General features: G+C 43.9%; 1 protein-coding gene across 1 annotated transcript in view; it reads left to right on the top strand.

The window, feature by feature from the left end:
- The window catches only part of Spata9 (spermatogenesis associated 9), a 31104-nt gene continuing 11959 nt past the window's right edge, over positions 1–19145 (top strand). Inside the window, exons 1-3 of the mRNA XM_041663740.1 lie at positions 1–61; positions 220–308; positions 7048–7275. Of these exons, the coding sequence (XP_041519674.1) occupies positions 1–61; positions 220–308; positions 7048–7275 (378 nt within the window). The remainder of the gene's footprint in view (positions 62–219; positions 309–7047; positions 7276–19145) is intronic.

The following is a 19145-nucleotide window of genomic DNA, read 5'->3' as shown; positions in this document are numbered from 1 at the left end:
ATGGAAGTCAGACCTATTGGGTGGATATGCGGGCAGGTGCTGAAGAACTTCTCCGGAAGACGTATGACTTCCTTACTGTAAACTGGGATATGGGCGTGGGAACAACTGGGGACAAATCTCACAGGTTTCCTCGTTTTCCCAGTTACCCAGGAGGTGGGCCAGTGTTCCAAAGTCCTGTGAATGTCAGGGGCTATTTCTCCTAACTTCTCCTTTCCTTAGTTGAGGGGATCCAGAAGGCAGTCATGGACCTTATAGATGAGTTTAAAGATGATCTCCCTACCATCCTAAGAATATCACAGTCTAATCAGGTAATGTGATTTATAATCTTCAAAGGAAGACAAAATATGGGATTTTTATGTATCATACAAATCATTAATACTGATATCAGTAAGTAAAGCTTAAGAAAACATTATTTTTGCTTAGGAAAAGAAATTTCTAATTACTGGGAGGAGTCCTTGGATAGCAGAGAGATAAACCAGGAAGTGAGTGAGGCAGATCAATTAAGATTAAATTAATCACTGTGCCATCAGATAAAAAATCTGAAAGTTTTTCATAGCAGAAACTGACAATGTAGTTCACTTAAGATTTGTTTAATGAAAAAGAAAAAAAAGATTTGTTTAATGTAAAATTAGAAAAAGTAGCTAGAAACACTTAAGTAAAATCTAAAGCAATTAAGTGAATATAAACATTTAACTGAGATAAACTAATCTTGGAGAGACACAGTGTGAATATGTGTGTGTGAATGTGGAAAGTTTACCACCTTAAACAGAATACACACCCACTGTGTTTTTAAAGTGTCCATTTCATAAAAGATTTGAAGGAGATAAAATATTGGAATTGGAGACAGAGGGAAAGAAGAAATTCTGAAGATGTTTATAGTAAAGAAAGACGTGATCTTATCTAATCTAATTATCCCGAGTATCAACTTTGTTACAGGACGCTGGAAAAGACATGTGGCAATGTCACACATCAAGTTTCTAGCCCAAACCAGAAACTGAACCCAAAAGCACTCTGAGCAACATGGCAATTATAAAGTTTACATGTTTCGTTAGGAAAGATATTGGGGCTGTTTTAGCCATGTCTCAAGATAAACCATCTCAAACACTTATCATCACCTCCCTATTGCTTGGGATTGGGGAGAAAAGGCTGTGGAGACAAACAGGATGTGATCACTGTCAGTGAGTTTAATCTAATGAAGACTGGTTGTAATGGTAAGGTTAGTAAGTATTATTAATTTAACCCAGACCTAGGACATGAAGATCTTTGGATGTCATGGAACAAAAGAGGTTGATCTTTTGTCTTAATTATAACACAAACATATGACAGAGAAGATTTTGAGGATGGAAATGACATCCAATTTTCACTTTGAACGTAGTTCTTTGGGCTACAGAGATAGTTAAATGGGTAAGATCGCTTGCTGTGCAAGCAAGAGTTTGTGTCCCCAAAACTCACATAAAAACCAGGCCTTTGCACGTGTCCATCAGCCTAGCATTGCGAGTCTTGGGGTGTCGCTGGTTGATCAGCCTAGCTGAAAGGGTGGCAGCCAGTGAAAGACCTGTCTTGAAATATCAGGCGGAGAATGATACAAGAGGAAATAGGAAGTCCTCCTCTGGCCTCCCCATGGGCCCATGCACATGAACACAGACATGTGCATCACACACACACACACACAGGAGAAAAGAAAAAAGTACTTCTCCAGTGCTAATGTTTTCTTAATGGAGGCAGAGTTTCTAGTAAAATCATGTTATAAATGGTTGCCAGAAACACTGGGAAGATAGAGGGAGTGTAGTATTTAGTCTATCACAAACTGATAGTGTGGGATGGCAAGGCCATACGGGGTAAGGAGGAGTCTACATTTCCTGAGTGACTGGAAGAATAATGACCATTAAGGGAGAGAGAGGACAATTGGACTATGTGAAGGAAAGAGAGTCGGGACATAATAAAATTATTTTAGCAGTTTGGATTCAAGGAATGTAACGAATTGTGTTCAGGCTATGTAGTTGAGCTGTAAATTGAAGTTGCTTAGCTTATAATTCTGACTGTAGACTAACAGAGAAAGTAAGCCTTCTCTATTTGGGTGTCTAGACCTGAAGAGAGTGACGTGAAGTGCGGGATCCCAGGTAGATAGTTGTTGGGCAGCACACAGGTTGTTCAGCTGAGCAAGACAGACTAAGGATGGAAAACTCCAGAGGAAAGGCAAAATTCTGCAATTTCAAACCTTCAAGTTAGATAGAGTCTAGTTACCTCCGTCTCTGTATTCCCCTGGACTTCATACAAAGTATTTTGAAATCCCAGAGACTTTTCTTGACCATATTCTGGAGCTCTGAGAGGAGAGATAGACAGATGTCCAGTGAACCTAGGATAATAGGTACAATAATTATAGAAAAAGCATGAGGGGGAGCCCTAGAGGCCAGAGCATGCTAGAAATGACTTATTTCTTTTCCAAAATGTGCTTCCTCCAACGCCAAAGTTAGAGACATTGAGATTTTGTTCAACCAAAAGAAAACCTGCAAATTTTTATACCCCTTTCACCTTGCTCTATCTTCTGAAAGTATCGCTGTCACTTGATCCAAGACTGTGATTTATGTTCAGACAGATGTGTACCTTCTTCCTAAAGAGAGCTCTATCCTGTTTCCAAAACCTTAAATTTCTTTCCTTATGAGCTTCTTAGACTATTTAAGGAGGAACGCAATGATAGCTTTCGCCCATTGTTCCCCATTCACTTTGCTGACTTAGACCACAAACCCATTTGTGTGTGAGATGCACAAAGCATAGGATGTGTAGAAGAAGAAGAAGAACCCTCCTGAGAAAGTGCTTACCTCTGCTTACTGCAGTACTTGCCCCCACCCCCACCCCCACCCCAATCTCCTAGCTCTGGTTTTGTCTGGATTTGTCAAGAACTATTGCAACATTCACAAAACGTTCCTGATTAAGTTCCACAAATATTAAAAAAGGAAAGAGAAGAAGGTGGGGTCAGGGAGGTGAAGCCACCATCTTCACAGGGCTTGCGGGAGCTTTGTTTTCAGTCGGAGTTCAACATCAGCTGAGCCTATGGAAGATGTGTGATCTGACACCTGTTTGAACGGGATCTCTCCCGTTTATTTGCTGCTGAAATAATGAAAACAAGCAAAGTTGGGAGAAGGGAAATGTGCAGGTGTCTAATTCACTAACCTAGAGAAGAAATATGTATTTTAGATTAGGGATGGATAGGTGAGGGGGTCACATTCTGGGACAGTACAAAGGAAGAATTGAATACGTTTGCTGACAGGCTGGTTTTATAGGCAGAGGATAGTAAGAGCTGTGATAAAAAGAAATGAAAGGTCAGCATTAAAACCGCAGACAACACACCCTGTGGGGAGGGGGAATCCCCACAAACATAGAAACCAGAAGGCCCGGGGTGGGGGTAGGAGATCATGTATTCAAACGGGGAAATCTAGAGCAGGGTTCCAGAAGCCACTTTACTGATTTGCCCTCTGGGTGCTTGGGCGGGGCCTTTCCTCCCCGTCCTCTGCGAACTGCTAAAATAATGGCGAGCAGTGTGCAAAGGAACTCCCACAATTCCACTGGAACCAGATACTAGGCTAAGCGTCTAAGACAAAATTAGCAGGCAAGCATGAAGATGGCTTTATTTGGGGTCGATGTCTATATTTAAAACCACACACATGATCTGATTAGAAAAACAAAGATGGTGGTGGCGCACGCCTTTAATCCCAGTACTCAGGAAGCAAAGGCATGCAGACCTCTGTGAGTTCGAGGCCAACCTGGTCTACAGAGCTAGTTCCAGGACAGTAAGGGCTGTTGCACAAAGAAACCCTGTCTCTCAGAAAACAAAAAACGAAAAAAATTAGAAAAACAATATGAAGAAGAAGAGGAAGAGGAAGAAGAGGAAGTGGAAGAAGAAGAAGAAGAAGAAGAAGAAGAAGAAGAAGAAGAAGAAGAAAAAAAGAAGAAGAAGAAGAAGAAGAAGAAGAAGAAGAAGAAGAAGAAGAAGAAGAAAAAAAAAAGTAATAGTGCTTTGACATCATCACAAATATGGCACTCGACATGAGAAATGTAGGCAGCTGGCCCTCCCTGTCATCGTTTGTTCAGAGTGCAGGCGAGAACCACGCCTGCTCGCATGTGCGTGCGCATGCACATGCAAACGTTGCATTTGCTTTCTTACATCAGTTTCCTGAGGGGGCCAGAGCATGCCTTTCTGGGAATGGGCCAGTTCTACGGTTTGTAGTTGGGAAGATACAAGTGATCAAGAGCATTGCATTGTTGGAAGTAACAAAGCCTTGAATACTATATGGGAAAATTTTTGTTTGTTGGTTTGTTTTATTTGGCTTTATTTTAAAGAAAGCGTTTTAAAAGGCATGCTCATGACCAAATTGTAACAACTAAGCATTAGAGGGAAACAAAGACCACAGTCATGAGCCACAGGTAAAGATGGAAAGTCAGCCAGGATTTCACGGTGACAGCTAAATACGCCTGTATTTCAATGCAGGCTTGCATAGAAAAATGTTTTTAACAATCATTCATATTTTGATCAACTTAAATTATCTGAGCCCTACACGAGATCAGAGCTGACCAAATTATCAATGATAATTAACCTTATTTTTATATAAGACAGAAAAAGCAAAAAGAAAAATGTAGAAGGGGCGTTGGACAGATTGATTAGTCGTCTGGTGGGATAAATCAATTTGCTTAAGAGAAACAGTGACTCCAGCCGTGGCCTAGTGAAGACGCTAAAGCCAAATAGTGCATGACTGCAACTCCATCACTCAAGTGAGAGGAAGGAGGTCCAGATTTTGAGCCCAGTGGAGTTTGAGATTAGTTTGGCTTAGACAGCATGACTGTGTCTCAGAACACTCAGAAGAAAGTCAAAGACCCTGTCTTGTAGAAAATAAGGAGAGGAATCTGCAGAAGTAACAGTATCAGTTCCTAACTGCCGCCATGGTAGATTTCCCCGAACACTGACCACTGGAACAGGAGACAAAGTTTACAAGGGGAAACTTCCCATGCCTGTTTGTCCTGACTACTCTTAGTAATAACTACCGTGAGGGAGAGTGTAGGTGAACTGCAGTCACCAGCGAGAACAAACCAGTGCCAATTCCAGCTGGGGGAGGAGCTGCAAAGGGTCAGGCAGTGGAGCCTCAGCCTCCTCCAGGCGGTGTGGCTTCTCGGCTGCCCTTCAACCACACCCAGGGAAGAAAACCACACCAGGTCACTATCCCTTTGGCCTGTTTTGATCACTTTGTTTTTAGATTGCTTTCCTCGGTATGGCTTAGGAGGGGAGCAATTTCAGCTGTCTGGATAGTACTAGCTACTGTTGCTGCTGCCTGGGAGACTGAGAACTTTTCAGAAAAGTTAACAGAACAAACCATATCAGGACACCAAACAGGGCAAAAATGCATCATCACGGTGGGCTAGACCAGTTGTCGTCAATGAAAAATACTGAACAGTAAGAAAAATACTAAAATCTGGTGATGTCTATTTTTAAAGTAAATATATAAAATGTAAGCTCTTAGGTGAGCACATGTTCACTGCAAAGAAAAAAACTTAACAGATATTTTCTTTTTTTGTTTTTTGGGTTTTGTTTGTTTGTTTGTTTTCTGAGACAGGGTTTCTCTGTAGCTATGGAGCCTATCCTGGAACTAGCTCTTGTAGACCAAACTGACCTCAAACTCAAAGAGATCCACCTGCCTCTGCCCGCTCCCCCCTCCCCCCGCCAAGTGCTGGGATTAAAGGTGTGTGCCTCCACCGCCTGGCCAGATAGTTTCTATGTATATATTAAGTTTAACAAAACACAACAGACTCAAATGTTGCTTATCTGTAGCCAATGCCTAACTAATTTTTCCCCTAAGGATGGTCTGATGACCCCCAAATTGCTTAAATTAGTGATGAAGCTGCCTGTTTGCTGCCTGGAATACAGTTAAGCACACTTTATGCAGTGTTGCGGTGGTGAACAACCGAGCAGAGCACACAAACCACATGTACATGTTAGACATTTCAATGAAGCTACAGTTTTTGTTAGCAATTGCTAGGATTTCTGAAGTGTTGACATGCAGGGTTCCTTAGACTTACTGACTGACATAGGATGTTTGATTTAGCTTCCTTTACTATACTCTAGCTCATGAACAAAACCCTTAAACTTGCAAAAATATTTCTAATGGTCTTAAGTAACTGCTTGAATATTTCATATATTGAGCAGTGCGTAGTTAAGAATTACTGTTTAGAGTCGAGCCTGGAAGTACAGGGCTGTAGGGCAGCCATGCAAAGGATGAAGCAGAATGGCTGCACATCCCAGGCCTCACTGGGCTACTGAGTGGGTTCACACCCAGCCTGCACAACTTAGCGAGACCTTGTCTAAGAACAAAAAGGAGAAATAAAGCTAAGACATAGCTCAGTCATAAAGCACTTGCCTAGCACGTACAAGATGCTGGGTTAAATCTCAAGTATTGGGAAAAAAGGAAGGGAGAAAGGAGGAAAGGAAGAAAGAAAAAGAAAGAGGAAGGAAGGAAAAAGAAAGGAAAATAGGAAGGAACAAAGAAAGGAAGGTAAGAAAGAAGGAAGAAAGAAAAACATAACCTTGTCTACTTTTTAAAACAGCCCCTAAAATCAATGTAGCACAATGCACCAGGCATAGTAGCACATGCCTTCAATCCCAGCACTCAAGGCAGGTGGTGATGGGTAGATCTCTATGAGTTCAAGGCCAACCCAGTCTATATAGAAAATTCAAGACAAATCAGAGTGACACAGGAGGACATAGTGAGACCCTGTTTCAAAAAACAAACAAGCAAAAACTCATAAATTCAATTAGAAATGAAACAATTTTATCTTTTGGTTAATTCGATTCTCAATCTTTATCCTAAGGAAAAATTAATGTGTTCATACACAAGCTTTAATTAGGGGTATCAATAAATTGTAGAGGGTGTATTTGTTGAGCTGAGTAAGTTTACGATGTAATGTACAGTGTTGCTATATACTCAGTTTCTGTTGAAAGTAAATGCTAGTAACATATCAGAGAAACATATATCAGATTCTTGTCAAAACTTACTTTTTCAGAAAAAAGATCCAGTGCAGAGAACATCCAAAGTCAGAATGGCTCTCGCTTTAGCCCAGATCAACCGGGGAACACTAATTCAAGGACTAACCAGCATATCCAGCTCTTCCAAGTCAGTGGCCAAACTTCTGCAGCCCCAGCTAGCATGTAGACTCTTGGAGCTGAGGCACATATCTCACCGGCTGCTGAGAGAGATGAATGCACCAAGCCAACCCCTGTACAGCAGGCAGGCAAGTGGGTGTTGCGTTCGCATGAGCTGTGGAATGTTGACGATAAGTGAGTGTTGGGTGCTCAGCCCTAAATGGGGCATTTATATCACCATTTCAAGGCTAAAGGAACATCATGGAAGGGGTGGTGGGTGAGGGCCAGAACATGGGAAGAAATGATGGGAAACCCCATCTTCTGGATGTGACACGCCTTCTCACCCACGAGCTCACAGCAGCCGTGGCTACCTGCACAAGGCTGAGCCCGCTGATACTCCTTCACCAGCTGGGAAGCACTGAATGGTTGCTGAGGAGGGTGAGTCGTTTTTCTTGAGTGACACAGGCACAAGTAAATTGCCCCAAACCTATCTCATACAAACACCCCAATTAGAGTAGTGGGTCACCCATCTCCCGCAAAAAGGCATGAGAGTAGGAGGGGACTTGTTGGGAAAAAGACAGTGTCAGAGAGAGAGAACAGAAAGAAAAATGGAGATTATGATCAAAGTACATTATATTACACAGAATTGTGAAAAAATAAATAACATGTTAAAACTTCTTTAAAAATAAAACTGAAGTGAATTTGGGATGCTTCATGTGAAACAGAAAAAGTTGAATAAGAGGAATGAATGCAGCACAGTTTCTGTTTAAGTCTAGAAGGGAAAACAATGCTGACTTTTGTTTTTTACCTTATTTAATTGAGCTGTGTAAAACTTTCCATTTCAAATAGTTCAAAGAAAATATAAGTATGATGATTTTTCAAAGCAGTTGTTTTGCTCCTCCCTCCCAGAACATTGCAATGTTCCCCAAACAACCTCTGGTGTGCTAGCTGGGGTATTCATCTATCTGGGCACTCAGTGTACCCCAACAACCTCTGGTGTGCTAGCTGGGGTATTCATCTATCTGGGCACTCAGTGTACCCCAACAACCTCTGGTGTGCTAGCTGGGGTATCCATCTATCTGGTCACTCAGTGTACCCCAACAACCTCTGGTGTGCTAGCTGGGGTATCCATCTATCTGGCCACTCAGTGTACTCCAACAACCTCTGGTGTGCTAGCTGGGGTATCCATCTATCTGGTCACTCAGTGTACTCCAACAACCTCTGGTGTGCTAGCTGGGGTATCCATCTATCTGGTCACTCAGTGTACCCCAACAACCTCTGGTGTGCTAGCTTGGGTATCCATCTATCTGGGCACTCAGTGTACCCCAACAACCTCTGGTGTGCTAACTGGGGTATCCGTCTATTAGGTCACTCAGTGTACCCACAAGTATTTATGGTTATCTCTAATTATGTTTGCTGCATGCCTTCAGGGAACTTCTGTTATTTCTTATTAAGGGAAGCAACTGTTAAAACGTTTTCAAGTCTGAATTTTTTAAAATGTTATGACCCATAACTCCGGATACCTCAAACTGGATGCTATTCAAACATTTGATCTTGCTCTGCAGGAGACTCAGAGACTTTCATAACAAGCATCTCATACCAGGCACATCAGCTTGAAAACAGGCTGAAAGGACAGGAAACCATGCTCACACTGGGTTAAATCCAAAGAGAAGACTCTTAGTTCATACACACAGCCCAGAGTTAAGATTCCAGGCACTTGCATAGATGATGAAGCAACGTGCTAACTTGTTTTCTTTGCATGTTTTCATTCTTTTTTCTACATCCATTCTATTTGTAGACTATCTAAAATGACTTGTAAGTGTTTGAGAGGTCTCCCTCCTTCCAAGCTCAAGTAATTACAGCAGAAAACCAAGTACCTGAGCCAGTGTTTCTTGGATTCACTGGTGAAAGATGGTGCGCATTCAGTGTTTGCCGTTACCAGGGAAATGGGCTGCAACGGAGACATGAGACCATCTATGAATGTTTCACCTTCATGTATGTCTGTGCGTCCTGTGTCAGGGATGCAGATTTGCTGTTCACGGTAAATTATTAGCTAGAGCTATATCCTGTTGGTTCCCTACTTTTCATTCAAAAGGATGACACATAACTGCATTTTTAAGTGCTTATATTTAATATTGAGAGAGAGAGGAACCATGAAATGAAGAATCAGCCTATTCCAGGGACACTGAAACACTTCCCTAGCTTCTCTTCTAAAAGGGCAGGGTATCCATTACCCTGCAATGTGTCTGCAGAAGAAAGGAGAGGGCATTATCTTGGGCGCCCTCTGATATGTCTGGAAGATTCATCTCTCCACAGGAATGCACTCATTGTAGCTCTGAAAGCCTTTTGACATTTAAAGTTGCCCCTTGCTCAGAACATACAGTTTGTGCAGGAATTATGAGAAATCCATGGAGAATAATCTCTCTGTACTCATAAAAATTTAGTGGCAGAAAAATTCTGTCTTTGCATTTCACATAATGTGTGTGTGTGTGTGTGTGTGTGAGTTTAACCACTTACGAGAACAACAAAAACGAAGCAAACAACCAACAACTACCACCCCCCATAAACTCCACAATGTATTTGCTGTTAGCCTTGACTGACAATGAGATTTTGAGATCTGTATCATATATATCTACCTCATTTGATTAGCTTACTCTAGAGACATGTTTTGAGATGGGGTGGCTGGTCCAAGGCTGATGTGCTGTCATTGTCTGTTTTGACATCAATTTACAGTTGGCAAATATAAAAAAAAATCCTCTTGGGGGCTGCCTAATGATGTTACTTTAACTAATTAGCAGTGAAATAGTTCAAAACACAGAAATAAGTTAGCAGAAGTTTCTCATGACCAGAAGTGAGCCCTAATGTGTTTCAGACTGCCCTCAGAATGCCTTTCATAAAAAGAAACACATTCTAGCCTTTTCTCCATTGTTTCACAGAGTTGATCACTGGGAAGCTGAGGTGAACATCTCTGTATATACTTTTATGTTTTTATTAAATTGGACATGTCTACTTACATAGTCATGTATGCTTACAGTTTTACAGAGACTACATTCTACTGTAAGTATCCTTCTGAAAATTCTTGGTTTTAGCTAACATTGAGAAATGTAGCTGGAGTTTATTTTAGCTCCTCTCTGGTATTCTGGGAAGCAAAGATAATCTGGAGTTTGTTACTGGGAGGATGAACAATTTAATTTCCAGTTCTTTTCTTTTACAAACAGTGGCTTGGTTAGCATGCTTATAGACGTCTCCCGCCCACATGCATGAGACCTTGTCTGGGTTTGTCTCCAAGGGGGATCTTCTTTCTTCAGTCTTTACTAACTCAAACTGTACTTCAGGAAGGGTGAGCTTCCCTGAGCAACTTCTGACTCTAACAATAACTAATTCAATTTTAGAAAATTCTTAGCTAAATATTTCGTCTTTCTTTCTTTTTTTCTTTCTTTCTTTCTTTCTTTCTTTCTTTCTTTCTTTCTTTCTTCCTGGGACCAACCTCCAAGCTTTCTCAATTCAGGGTTTTGTGCACCACCCTGAGAATTTCAGGCATCTTTCTAAGGCATGATCCCAAAGAGAAAATTGCAGGGCTAGGTGGGGAGCAGCTTTTTTCTTTCCTGCTGTGGTGGTTCCAGCTGTTTGTGTTTCACCTTCAGAACTGCAGCACGTGTGCCCCCAGGCCACACACTCAGTTGTGCGAAGGTGTCTGGTCCAGTGAGGGACTGGAGAGCCTGAGACAGAAGCTCACATACTCGCTTCTCTGTTAGCTCTCTCTCTCTGTTCTCTTTCGTAGTCTTAGCCTTCCATGATGTTTTGGGCATTTGATTCTAGAAGGAATTCTCAGTGGCTCTGTGTAAGTGTTTACACATAGCTCAGGCTGATGTGTCACTGGAGCCAGCTTTCTGCCCTACTTACTTCTCTTACAATTTAATGTAAGATATCTAAATCTCTTTTGGGAAGTAAGTGAATATAATTTAACCTCTTAATTAACTCAGCAAATATTTATCAAAAGCTGGTATATAAAATTACTAATTTAGGTCCCAGGTAGATTTTATCCTTGTTCCATGGACTACGAAGCTAACAGGACATGCAGACACCGTCAGTCACATGTAGCAAGTGCATGACCAAAGGATGCAAAGCAGACTGTAGAAGCATTCAGAGTGACAACTGCAGACTGCCTAGGAAACCCAGTATTCTACATGAGACTGGAAGAAAGAAGAGCGAACCAGATGAGGTGGCAGGAAAATCATTAGAGGAAATGAAGGGTCCATAATGGAGGTACCTGAGTAAGAGAGAGCATGGCCTTTCAGGAAAGCAGACATAGTAGTATGTGGTTGGAGGGAGCAGATAGAAGAGGATTTGGCATCCAAAGTTTCAGGATATCTGAGCATTAGGGGTGAGGGAAACACTGCAGTGACTATGCCGACTAGTGGTGAGAAGGCTTGTCTCAGAGCGGAAACCATCTGCAGTGAGGAGAGAAACAGCAGGTCAAACCTGAAGGCACAGTGAAGGCATAGACAGAAGTATGGATGTGAGCACAGCAGCACCGGAGTCGAGGGTACAAGAGGGATGTAGGAAGTGTGAAGCATAGGAAGGAGAGGGGATGCTCTGATGAGGTGTCACGTGTACTAAGGAGAGGGATGCTCTGATGAGGTGTGACGTGTAGGAAGGCCAGGGTTGCTCTGATGAGGTGTCACGTGTAGGAAGGCCAGGGATGCTCTGATGAGGTGTGACGTGTAGGAAGGAGAGGGATGCTCTGATGAGGTGTGATGTGTAGGAAGGCCAGGGATGCTCTGATGAGGTGTGACGTGTAGGAAGGCCAGGGTTGCTCTGATGACGTGTGACGTGTAGGAAGGCCAGGGTTGCTCTGATGACGTGTGACGTGTAGGAAGGTCAGGGATGCTCTGATGAGGTGTGACGTGTAGGAAGGCCAGGGATGCTCTGATGAGGTGTCACGTGTAGGAAGGCCAGGGATGCTCTGATGAGGTGTCACGTGTAGGAAGGCCAGGGTTGCTCTGATGAGGTGTGACGTGTCAGAAGGCCAGGGTTGCTCTGTGGATAGAGTGCATCCATGGATACAGTATCTTGAGACTTGAGAGTCACAGCATAGAGAAGCTATGTTCATTCTTAATAACCCACAATTGATATTCCCAACTGCTTTCAGGTGAAGCTTTGTGGTGGAGAATTTCAGGGGGTGACAGCTGGAACTAATGTTCAGAGGAATATGCTGTCTGAATGCCCAGAGGATATCATTTTATGTAAATATGGCGGCCTAGTAACCAATCTGAAGTTATCTCTTTTACAAGTGACCATGGGTCTCTGAAAGTGATGAACGCTAGAAAGAAGCATCCTTCGTACCTGGAACAATTTAATTAGTTCTATCAAATTTATCTTATTAATGGAATACCAGTGAAGCAGATGTCTTCCCTGTAATGTGGACATGGAGGAGCACTTTCATTAGCACACTGATGATGTAACTAGGCTGATATTTGAGCCCTTTAGTACAGGGGAAGTCTAACATAAAATCTGCAGTAATGGTTTCCTTAAGATGAGCAGAGAAAGGATGCTGCTGAGCCAGAGCCCCTAAGATGTCTACACCTAGGTCTTTTGAATGGATGCTCAGATCTGGGGCCTTTAAAATGTGTGCAAAACATATTTTATGTTTTTATCGATTTATTATTTAAGATAAAAAAAATATGTACAAAACAAGATCTGCCTAAAGACCTGATCCAAACACGTCACCTAAAGAATTTCCAGAGGACAGACTGACCTGAGCACAGAGGTTTTGAACCTGACTGTACAGATAAGACTCCCCAAACTCTCCCAGATTCTGCTGAGCTGAGACCACAGGAATGGAAGAGTAGCTAATAATGTTGAGCCTCAGGAATGCAAACCCCAAGCGGAGGATACCCTGGAGGTTTCCGGCATCTTAGCACCAGTCCTCCAGCCTGCAGCTGCTCTTGCTGCAGTGACCTAGATAGTCAGCTTAGATGCTGACTTCAGCCAAGGCACGTCAGTTCCAGACAGAGCTGTTGATTCTGGAAGGCCAGTTAATGCGAAGCCACAGAACTGAAAGATCTTCCTGGGCTGAGAGGATGAGATGACTGTTTCTATCGTGCAGAGGCAACGTGGGAGGTAGAGAGCAAGATGTGTGCAAAACCCGAGTGAACCTCAGTCCCTATGCTGCCTGGAGATTTCATTCAAGGCCACTGAACTCTACTCCTCCCCCGCCTTCCCTGCACCCTGCAGGGTGTACGCCAGTTAAGAATTAAAATGCACATTTACAAATATCAGCTCTGTGGGTGATGGGCCTGCCACAAGACTAACAAGCAGGTGGGATTTGGACCTGGGAAAAGCCATTTCCCAAAAAAGAACTTTCCAAAGACATACTGCTCCTGGTTGGCCAAAAGGAGAAGGCATTTGACCTCTACTGGACCATCCGAATAAAGGCTTTCTCAGGAATGATACTGCACAAGATGCTGAGCCAGGCTTTCTGTACTAGAAAAGTGCAGTGCTAGGAGCTTTTCTTATAAGTGTGGCGGTGAGTTATTGCACAAAGACATGGCCACACAGATTTTACCAACTTACAGGAAAGCCTTTCTTCCTGGGCCTCCCTCTTAACAGTGGACAACACGTTTTACATTTGTTCATTAGTCCCAGAGAGAGAACTTTGTACCCAGCTCTTCCCCTGTCCTCAGCAAGGTGATTTTGAGCAACATGAAGTCAGGTCTGGTAACTCTCCACCCTACAGCTATGTATAATTGGATCTTTATTTTCTTAGCTGCTCAAACATGGCTTTCTTGTGATTTATGTCATCATTAACAAAAAGAAAATGAACAGATGTGGTTCTTTATGAGATGAGACAGTCAATTATGTGAAAGGAGTGGAAAGGTTGAACTTGGTTCTTGTCTCAAACTGTATATATTGTGCATATTAACGTAAACAAACTAAAAATATTGACATAGTATTGATACTGTAATTTAATTCAAATATGTAAATAAATAAAATTAATGAAACAAACATAAGATAAAATATTTCTGGTTGGCCAAGAAAATGTAAACAAAGACTCCTATTTTTTTCCAAACATCTCCTGCTTATTATTTTAGTTTATCTATATGCTACTCCTGCTAAAAGGCAGAAGCAGAGCAAGGTGGTTTATAATATTAAGAAAGCATGCAGTGTTCTGTGAAGACACCATGACCAAGGCAAGTCTTACAAAGGAAAGCAGTTCACTGGGGCTTACAGTTTTAGGGCTTAGTGCAGCAGCATCACAGCAGGGAACACGGTGACAGGCAGGCAAGGTGCTGGGGAAGTAGCTAAGATCCTGAACTACAGGCCAAGAAAGAGAAACTGGGTCTGGCATGGACTTTGGAAACCTCAAAGCCCATCCCCATGACACACTTCACTCCAGCAAGGCCACACCTTCTACTCTCTCAAATAATGCCACTCCCTGACGGCTAAACACTCAACTATTTTAACCTATGGGGGCCATTCTTATCCAAACCACCATTGCATGTGAGCCACAAAACTGAAAAAGATGCTGCTTGCTAGTAGCCACATAAATTTTGGAGGAACTGTTTCCTATGGGGACGATTTGTTACAGAAATCGAAAGCAGTATGATACTGAAAACAGCAATCCTTAGACAATAGACAAAATTAATTACAAGTATAACAGGTATCCACATAATTAATTTTGAAACTAATCATTTTAATTGCCTTTAAATAAGAGAATAAATCCAGGGAACTGTGTAGTGAAACAAAGTACAATTTCTTACAGACACCAGTTTGGTATGACTCCCTACTCGTTCGGCACAGACCTTCCTCTAGGTCTACAAAGACACATCTTGTTGAGTAGACCTGCTTTCCTTCTCCCACTCTTTCCCCACATGCTTGCCCTCTGCAGCCATGAGCTGTGCCATCTGTGCATTGGGAGGAAAGAAGATGTGGCCTTTGACTCAGTTCCCAGGGAAGCGGAGACATTCTCCATGCTGATTTACAGAGATAAATTAGAGGAAATCCATTTCCTTGGGGATGAGTTCTTACCAAAGTAGAAAGCATTTATTGACAGCAATAAGAAAGGATATCTGGGAGTTGGTGTGGCTCGAAGAAACAACCAGGCAGTTCACACTAAGTCCCCCATGTTGTTCTTAATTCTGCGGGTTAGAGGGTAAAGACGTTACGAGAGGAAGAAGACACAGACACGCAGCGGTCCCACGTGGGTGCACTTTAATGGGGGAGGGGTAACAGGCAGGTAAGGGGCATGCGGACATGGTAGGAAAGGTGGGGGAAAAGAGAAGAAGGGGAGGAACTCGTGACGGCCTTTGCTTTTTAACGGGGAATGCAAAGGCTTCTGGGAAATGTGTTCCGCGCTTGAGTGCGCTGGAGTCCAGTGGAACGCTGGGAGCTGTAGTCTTGCAAAGGAACAACATTTCACCCTTTTGGTTTGATTAAAAAAAAAAATTGGGGGACCTTAAAGGGTAGGGAATGGGGGCTTAGTCCGGTCTCTCATGGCTGCTTCCTGCTGGCTTTGGGCATTGAGGGGTCCAGGGAATGTCCAATTATTCTGGCGATGTCCCACTGGTGTCTGAGGTCGCTGGTGTCGCTGATCGCTGGTGTCTGAGGTCACTGGTGTCTGGCGATGTCCTACTGGCGTCTGAGGTCGCTGGTGTCACTGATTGCTGGTGTCTGGGATGGCTGATTGTACCGCTGGCATTTGAAGTCCTGGCTGTCATCTGAGGTGGCTGATTGAAGAAATCTGTCTGGCTTTTCCTGAGTAGCTGGGTCATCATTAAGATGCTGGAAGGCAAAAGTTGCATTAGTAAAAGGAAAAATTAAAAAAGGGGGGGAGGGATCTAAGGGAATTTTGGGGGGGGAGCTGGGGTGAGGGGGGAGAGGAGATCCGGGGTGAGGGAGTCTTAGGATGTCCGGGGTTAAGAATGATAAAAAAATTAAATGACACTTATTCCGTTAATGATCCGCTTGTGTTTGATTTGTTTAGGTGAGTTGAGCTGGCATCCTGGAGCTTAAAGAGAGTGTCTTAAAGGAAATAGATCTTAGCCGTATATTCCTTAACATTTCAGGGGCCACTGCTGCAGTCAGCAGCTGACCTGCTATGTCAAAGAACCTTATTGAGAATCTGCTTACCACCTGAGTCCTTGACTCCGTATTTGATGATGGTACCTGTAACGACAGCTAGATGGTTATTTATGAATTTAAAGAAGGGAGAGTGTGTTAACACAGCGACGGATGGGGACCACTGTTTTCCTTAGACTGTAGTAGAGGGGACTGAATCTGGCGTCCTTTGGAACTTAAGAGAACAAGGTCCCGTCTGAGTTACCGTGTATGAAGGATTATCTTGAGCTGTGGAGATAAACGGTTTAAGATGTGACAGGTGAATCCAATGAGGAATTCCTTCAAGCTTGGCAGCTGTGGGAGTTAAAAGAATTACTCTGAAAGGGCCCTGCCATTTGGGGGAAAGAGGTGAAGGGCGCTGGCCTGGAGGTGAGAGTAATACCTTATCTCCTATTTTAACCGGCGATGGACATGTATTAGCACATGGTCGAGGTAGTGAGTGATCTGTGAAGTACCTTACCTAATGACTGAGGATGGTACGGTATGTGAAAATTCCAGGGGATTCTGAGCGCTTTAGACAGATTTGGGCATTTTAAGTGAATATTTGGTCCTGGGATCTGACTTTTGGCAGATCTGACAGGAGGCTGCTGTAGCTTTTAGGAACCTGATATCCTTAGGTGTAACAATGGGAGAGTGGTGGTTAGTGACAGCGGGAGCCTAGAGGGGCTTTGGAAGATCAAGGGGGAGGCGTAGGACAGGGAGGAGATGCTTTAAGCCACCTGTGTGACCTGTGGCAGAGAGGAGACAGGGAAGAATCCGAAGACATGCGCGACCTGTTGCGGGAGAAGTGGGGTGAGGCTGGTTCGGAGAGGGAGCGGGTAGGTGACCCAGAAGAATATTTATGCGGGACTCCTGGAGACCTAGGAATGAAACATTTAGAGGCGACATGGGGGAAAGGTGCAGGCGAGTAAACCTTGGAAGAAAGAGGAATGGGTGAGCCGTCACTGTCGCTCGACTGGGCGGAGCGAGAGCGAGTGGCCCCTCCAGGCGCAGTGGAGGGGGGTGGGGGGTTGAGGTTTGTCTGGGATCCATGGCAGTGGGAGCAGAGGGTCCCTGGAGGGATGGCATTGATAGTTTTATGGAGGGAATCAGGGTGTGAGGTTTGAGAGCTTCCAGAAGTTGCCCAAGAGGAGAGGATGGGGGAATTGTTTTAGACAGCTTGGAGCCCATGACTAGAAACGTAAGCCTGTCCGCAGAAGGTACCAGGGTACCACGAACACGGCAGCCACGAGCACAGGCATCCGAATACTCGAGGGGCCGTGCTAGAGCTCAATTGGCCCGAGCCCAACTACCGACGGGAAAAAGTCCTGGCTGGGAGGAGACAATTAAGCTTTTTGGGGCTGACCGTACGGCCCGGAAGGCACCGCACCGGAGCGGGCTGGGAAGAAGACAGGAAAGGTTAGAAAAAAAGAGAAAGAGGCCGGAAGCACCGAACTTCCAGGCGCAGACTGAGGCAGGTTTCAGCCAAGGGCAAAAAGCGGGGGGGGGGGGGGGGGGGAGGGAGGTCGGTGACTTTGCCCAGGATGTGCCAAAGAAAGCCGGCCGGACAGTCTCTGAGTGCCCCGGGGGGAAGGAAGCCAACTTAGGTTAACTTACGGATCAGGATCAGGCGGTGGTAGATGGCCATGGTAAACAGGTGGAGGTGGTTGCAGGCCGTCGGTTCAGACCTTGTGCCGGTGAAGCCCAGAGGCAAAAGCCTCAGGCACCGGGATGGAAAGGTTACCAAGTCGGACGATGGCACTACTGTTGTTCTTAATTCTGCGGGTTAGAGGGTAAAGACATTACGCGAGGAAGAAGACACAGACACGTGGCGGTCCCACGTGGGTGCACTTTAATGGGGGAGGGGTAACAGGCAGGTAAGGGTCGTGCGGACACGGTAGGAAAGGCGGGGGAAGAGAGAAGAAGGGGAGGAACTCGTGGTGGCCTTTGCTTTTTAACGGGGAATGCAAAGGCTTCTGGGAAATGTGTTCCGCACTTGCATGAGCTGGAGTCCAGCGGAACGCTGGGAGCTGTAGTCTTAGCTGAGAGCTTTTTTGGCCTCTTATTAGCTTTTGCATTCCACAAACCCCTTGCTGGCAGCAGGCAGCCAAAGTGAGGCCAGCACACTCGCACATCAGCCTCTGCTTCTTCAGCTTAGCTGGACAGCACAGAAGAGTCATCTCTGAGCCCCTCTTCCTACTGCACAGATTTTTTAGAGATTAAAATAAGAAGAGATGCTGGCATATACGGAATGTTCCGTGAATGTTAGTGACAGACAGCTGTATTATTCAAACAGAAGCCATCTCAATTTTGGCACAGTTCTGTCCATTTTTTTTTCTATAAAAAGCTAGTTGTATTTTTTTTATCCATGAAAGATGGACAGAATTCTTAAATTTTAAATCAAAATATTCAGACAAGTGTGCAAGTCATTGAAAGCATAACTCAATGAATTCTCATAAATAGAACACTCTTTATGGTAGCCATATCCCAAAAATCTACCTTCTTCAGCACTGATCTCACTCCTGTGAGGAAGGCATCTGCTTCCTTGATTTCCACCAGTTTGGCTCACTTTTATTACAGTTTAATAATTTGCTGGGCATACACTTTTAACCCCATTCTTTCTCATATGCCATGAGATATTAATAGCTGTCAAGTCACTTAATGCTACCTGTGCCCAGGCACTTCACTAAGTACTTTAGCATTTTTTTGTCTTCTGGACAAAACCTTGGCATAAATATGTGCTGGTTCCATCCTCCCCTCTCCCAGCAGGACAGGGGGCAGGCTTGGGTGTGACTCATGCACGTCTAACTTTGCCATTAGCAGCTATGTTCCTGCAAGAGGGTCCTTCTTTTATTCCTTGGCTCTTTGTGGAATGGTAACAATAAAAAATGTCACCTTCCTGGGGTTGTTCTAAAGATAA

The sequence above is a fragment of the Microtus oregoni genome, unplaced genomic scaffold (genome assembly GCF_018167655.1).
Source record: "Microtus oregoni isolate MIOR12 unplaced genomic scaffold, Mior012 000014F_ref0000157, whole genome shotgun sequence".
Taxonomy (NCBI): domain Eukaryota; kingdom Metazoa; phylum Chordata; class Mammalia; order Rodentia; family Cricetidae; genus Microtus; species Microtus oregoni.
The sequence above is the reverse complement of the archived record's forward strand: the minus strand, read 5'-3'. Positions and strand labels throughout refer to the sequence as shown.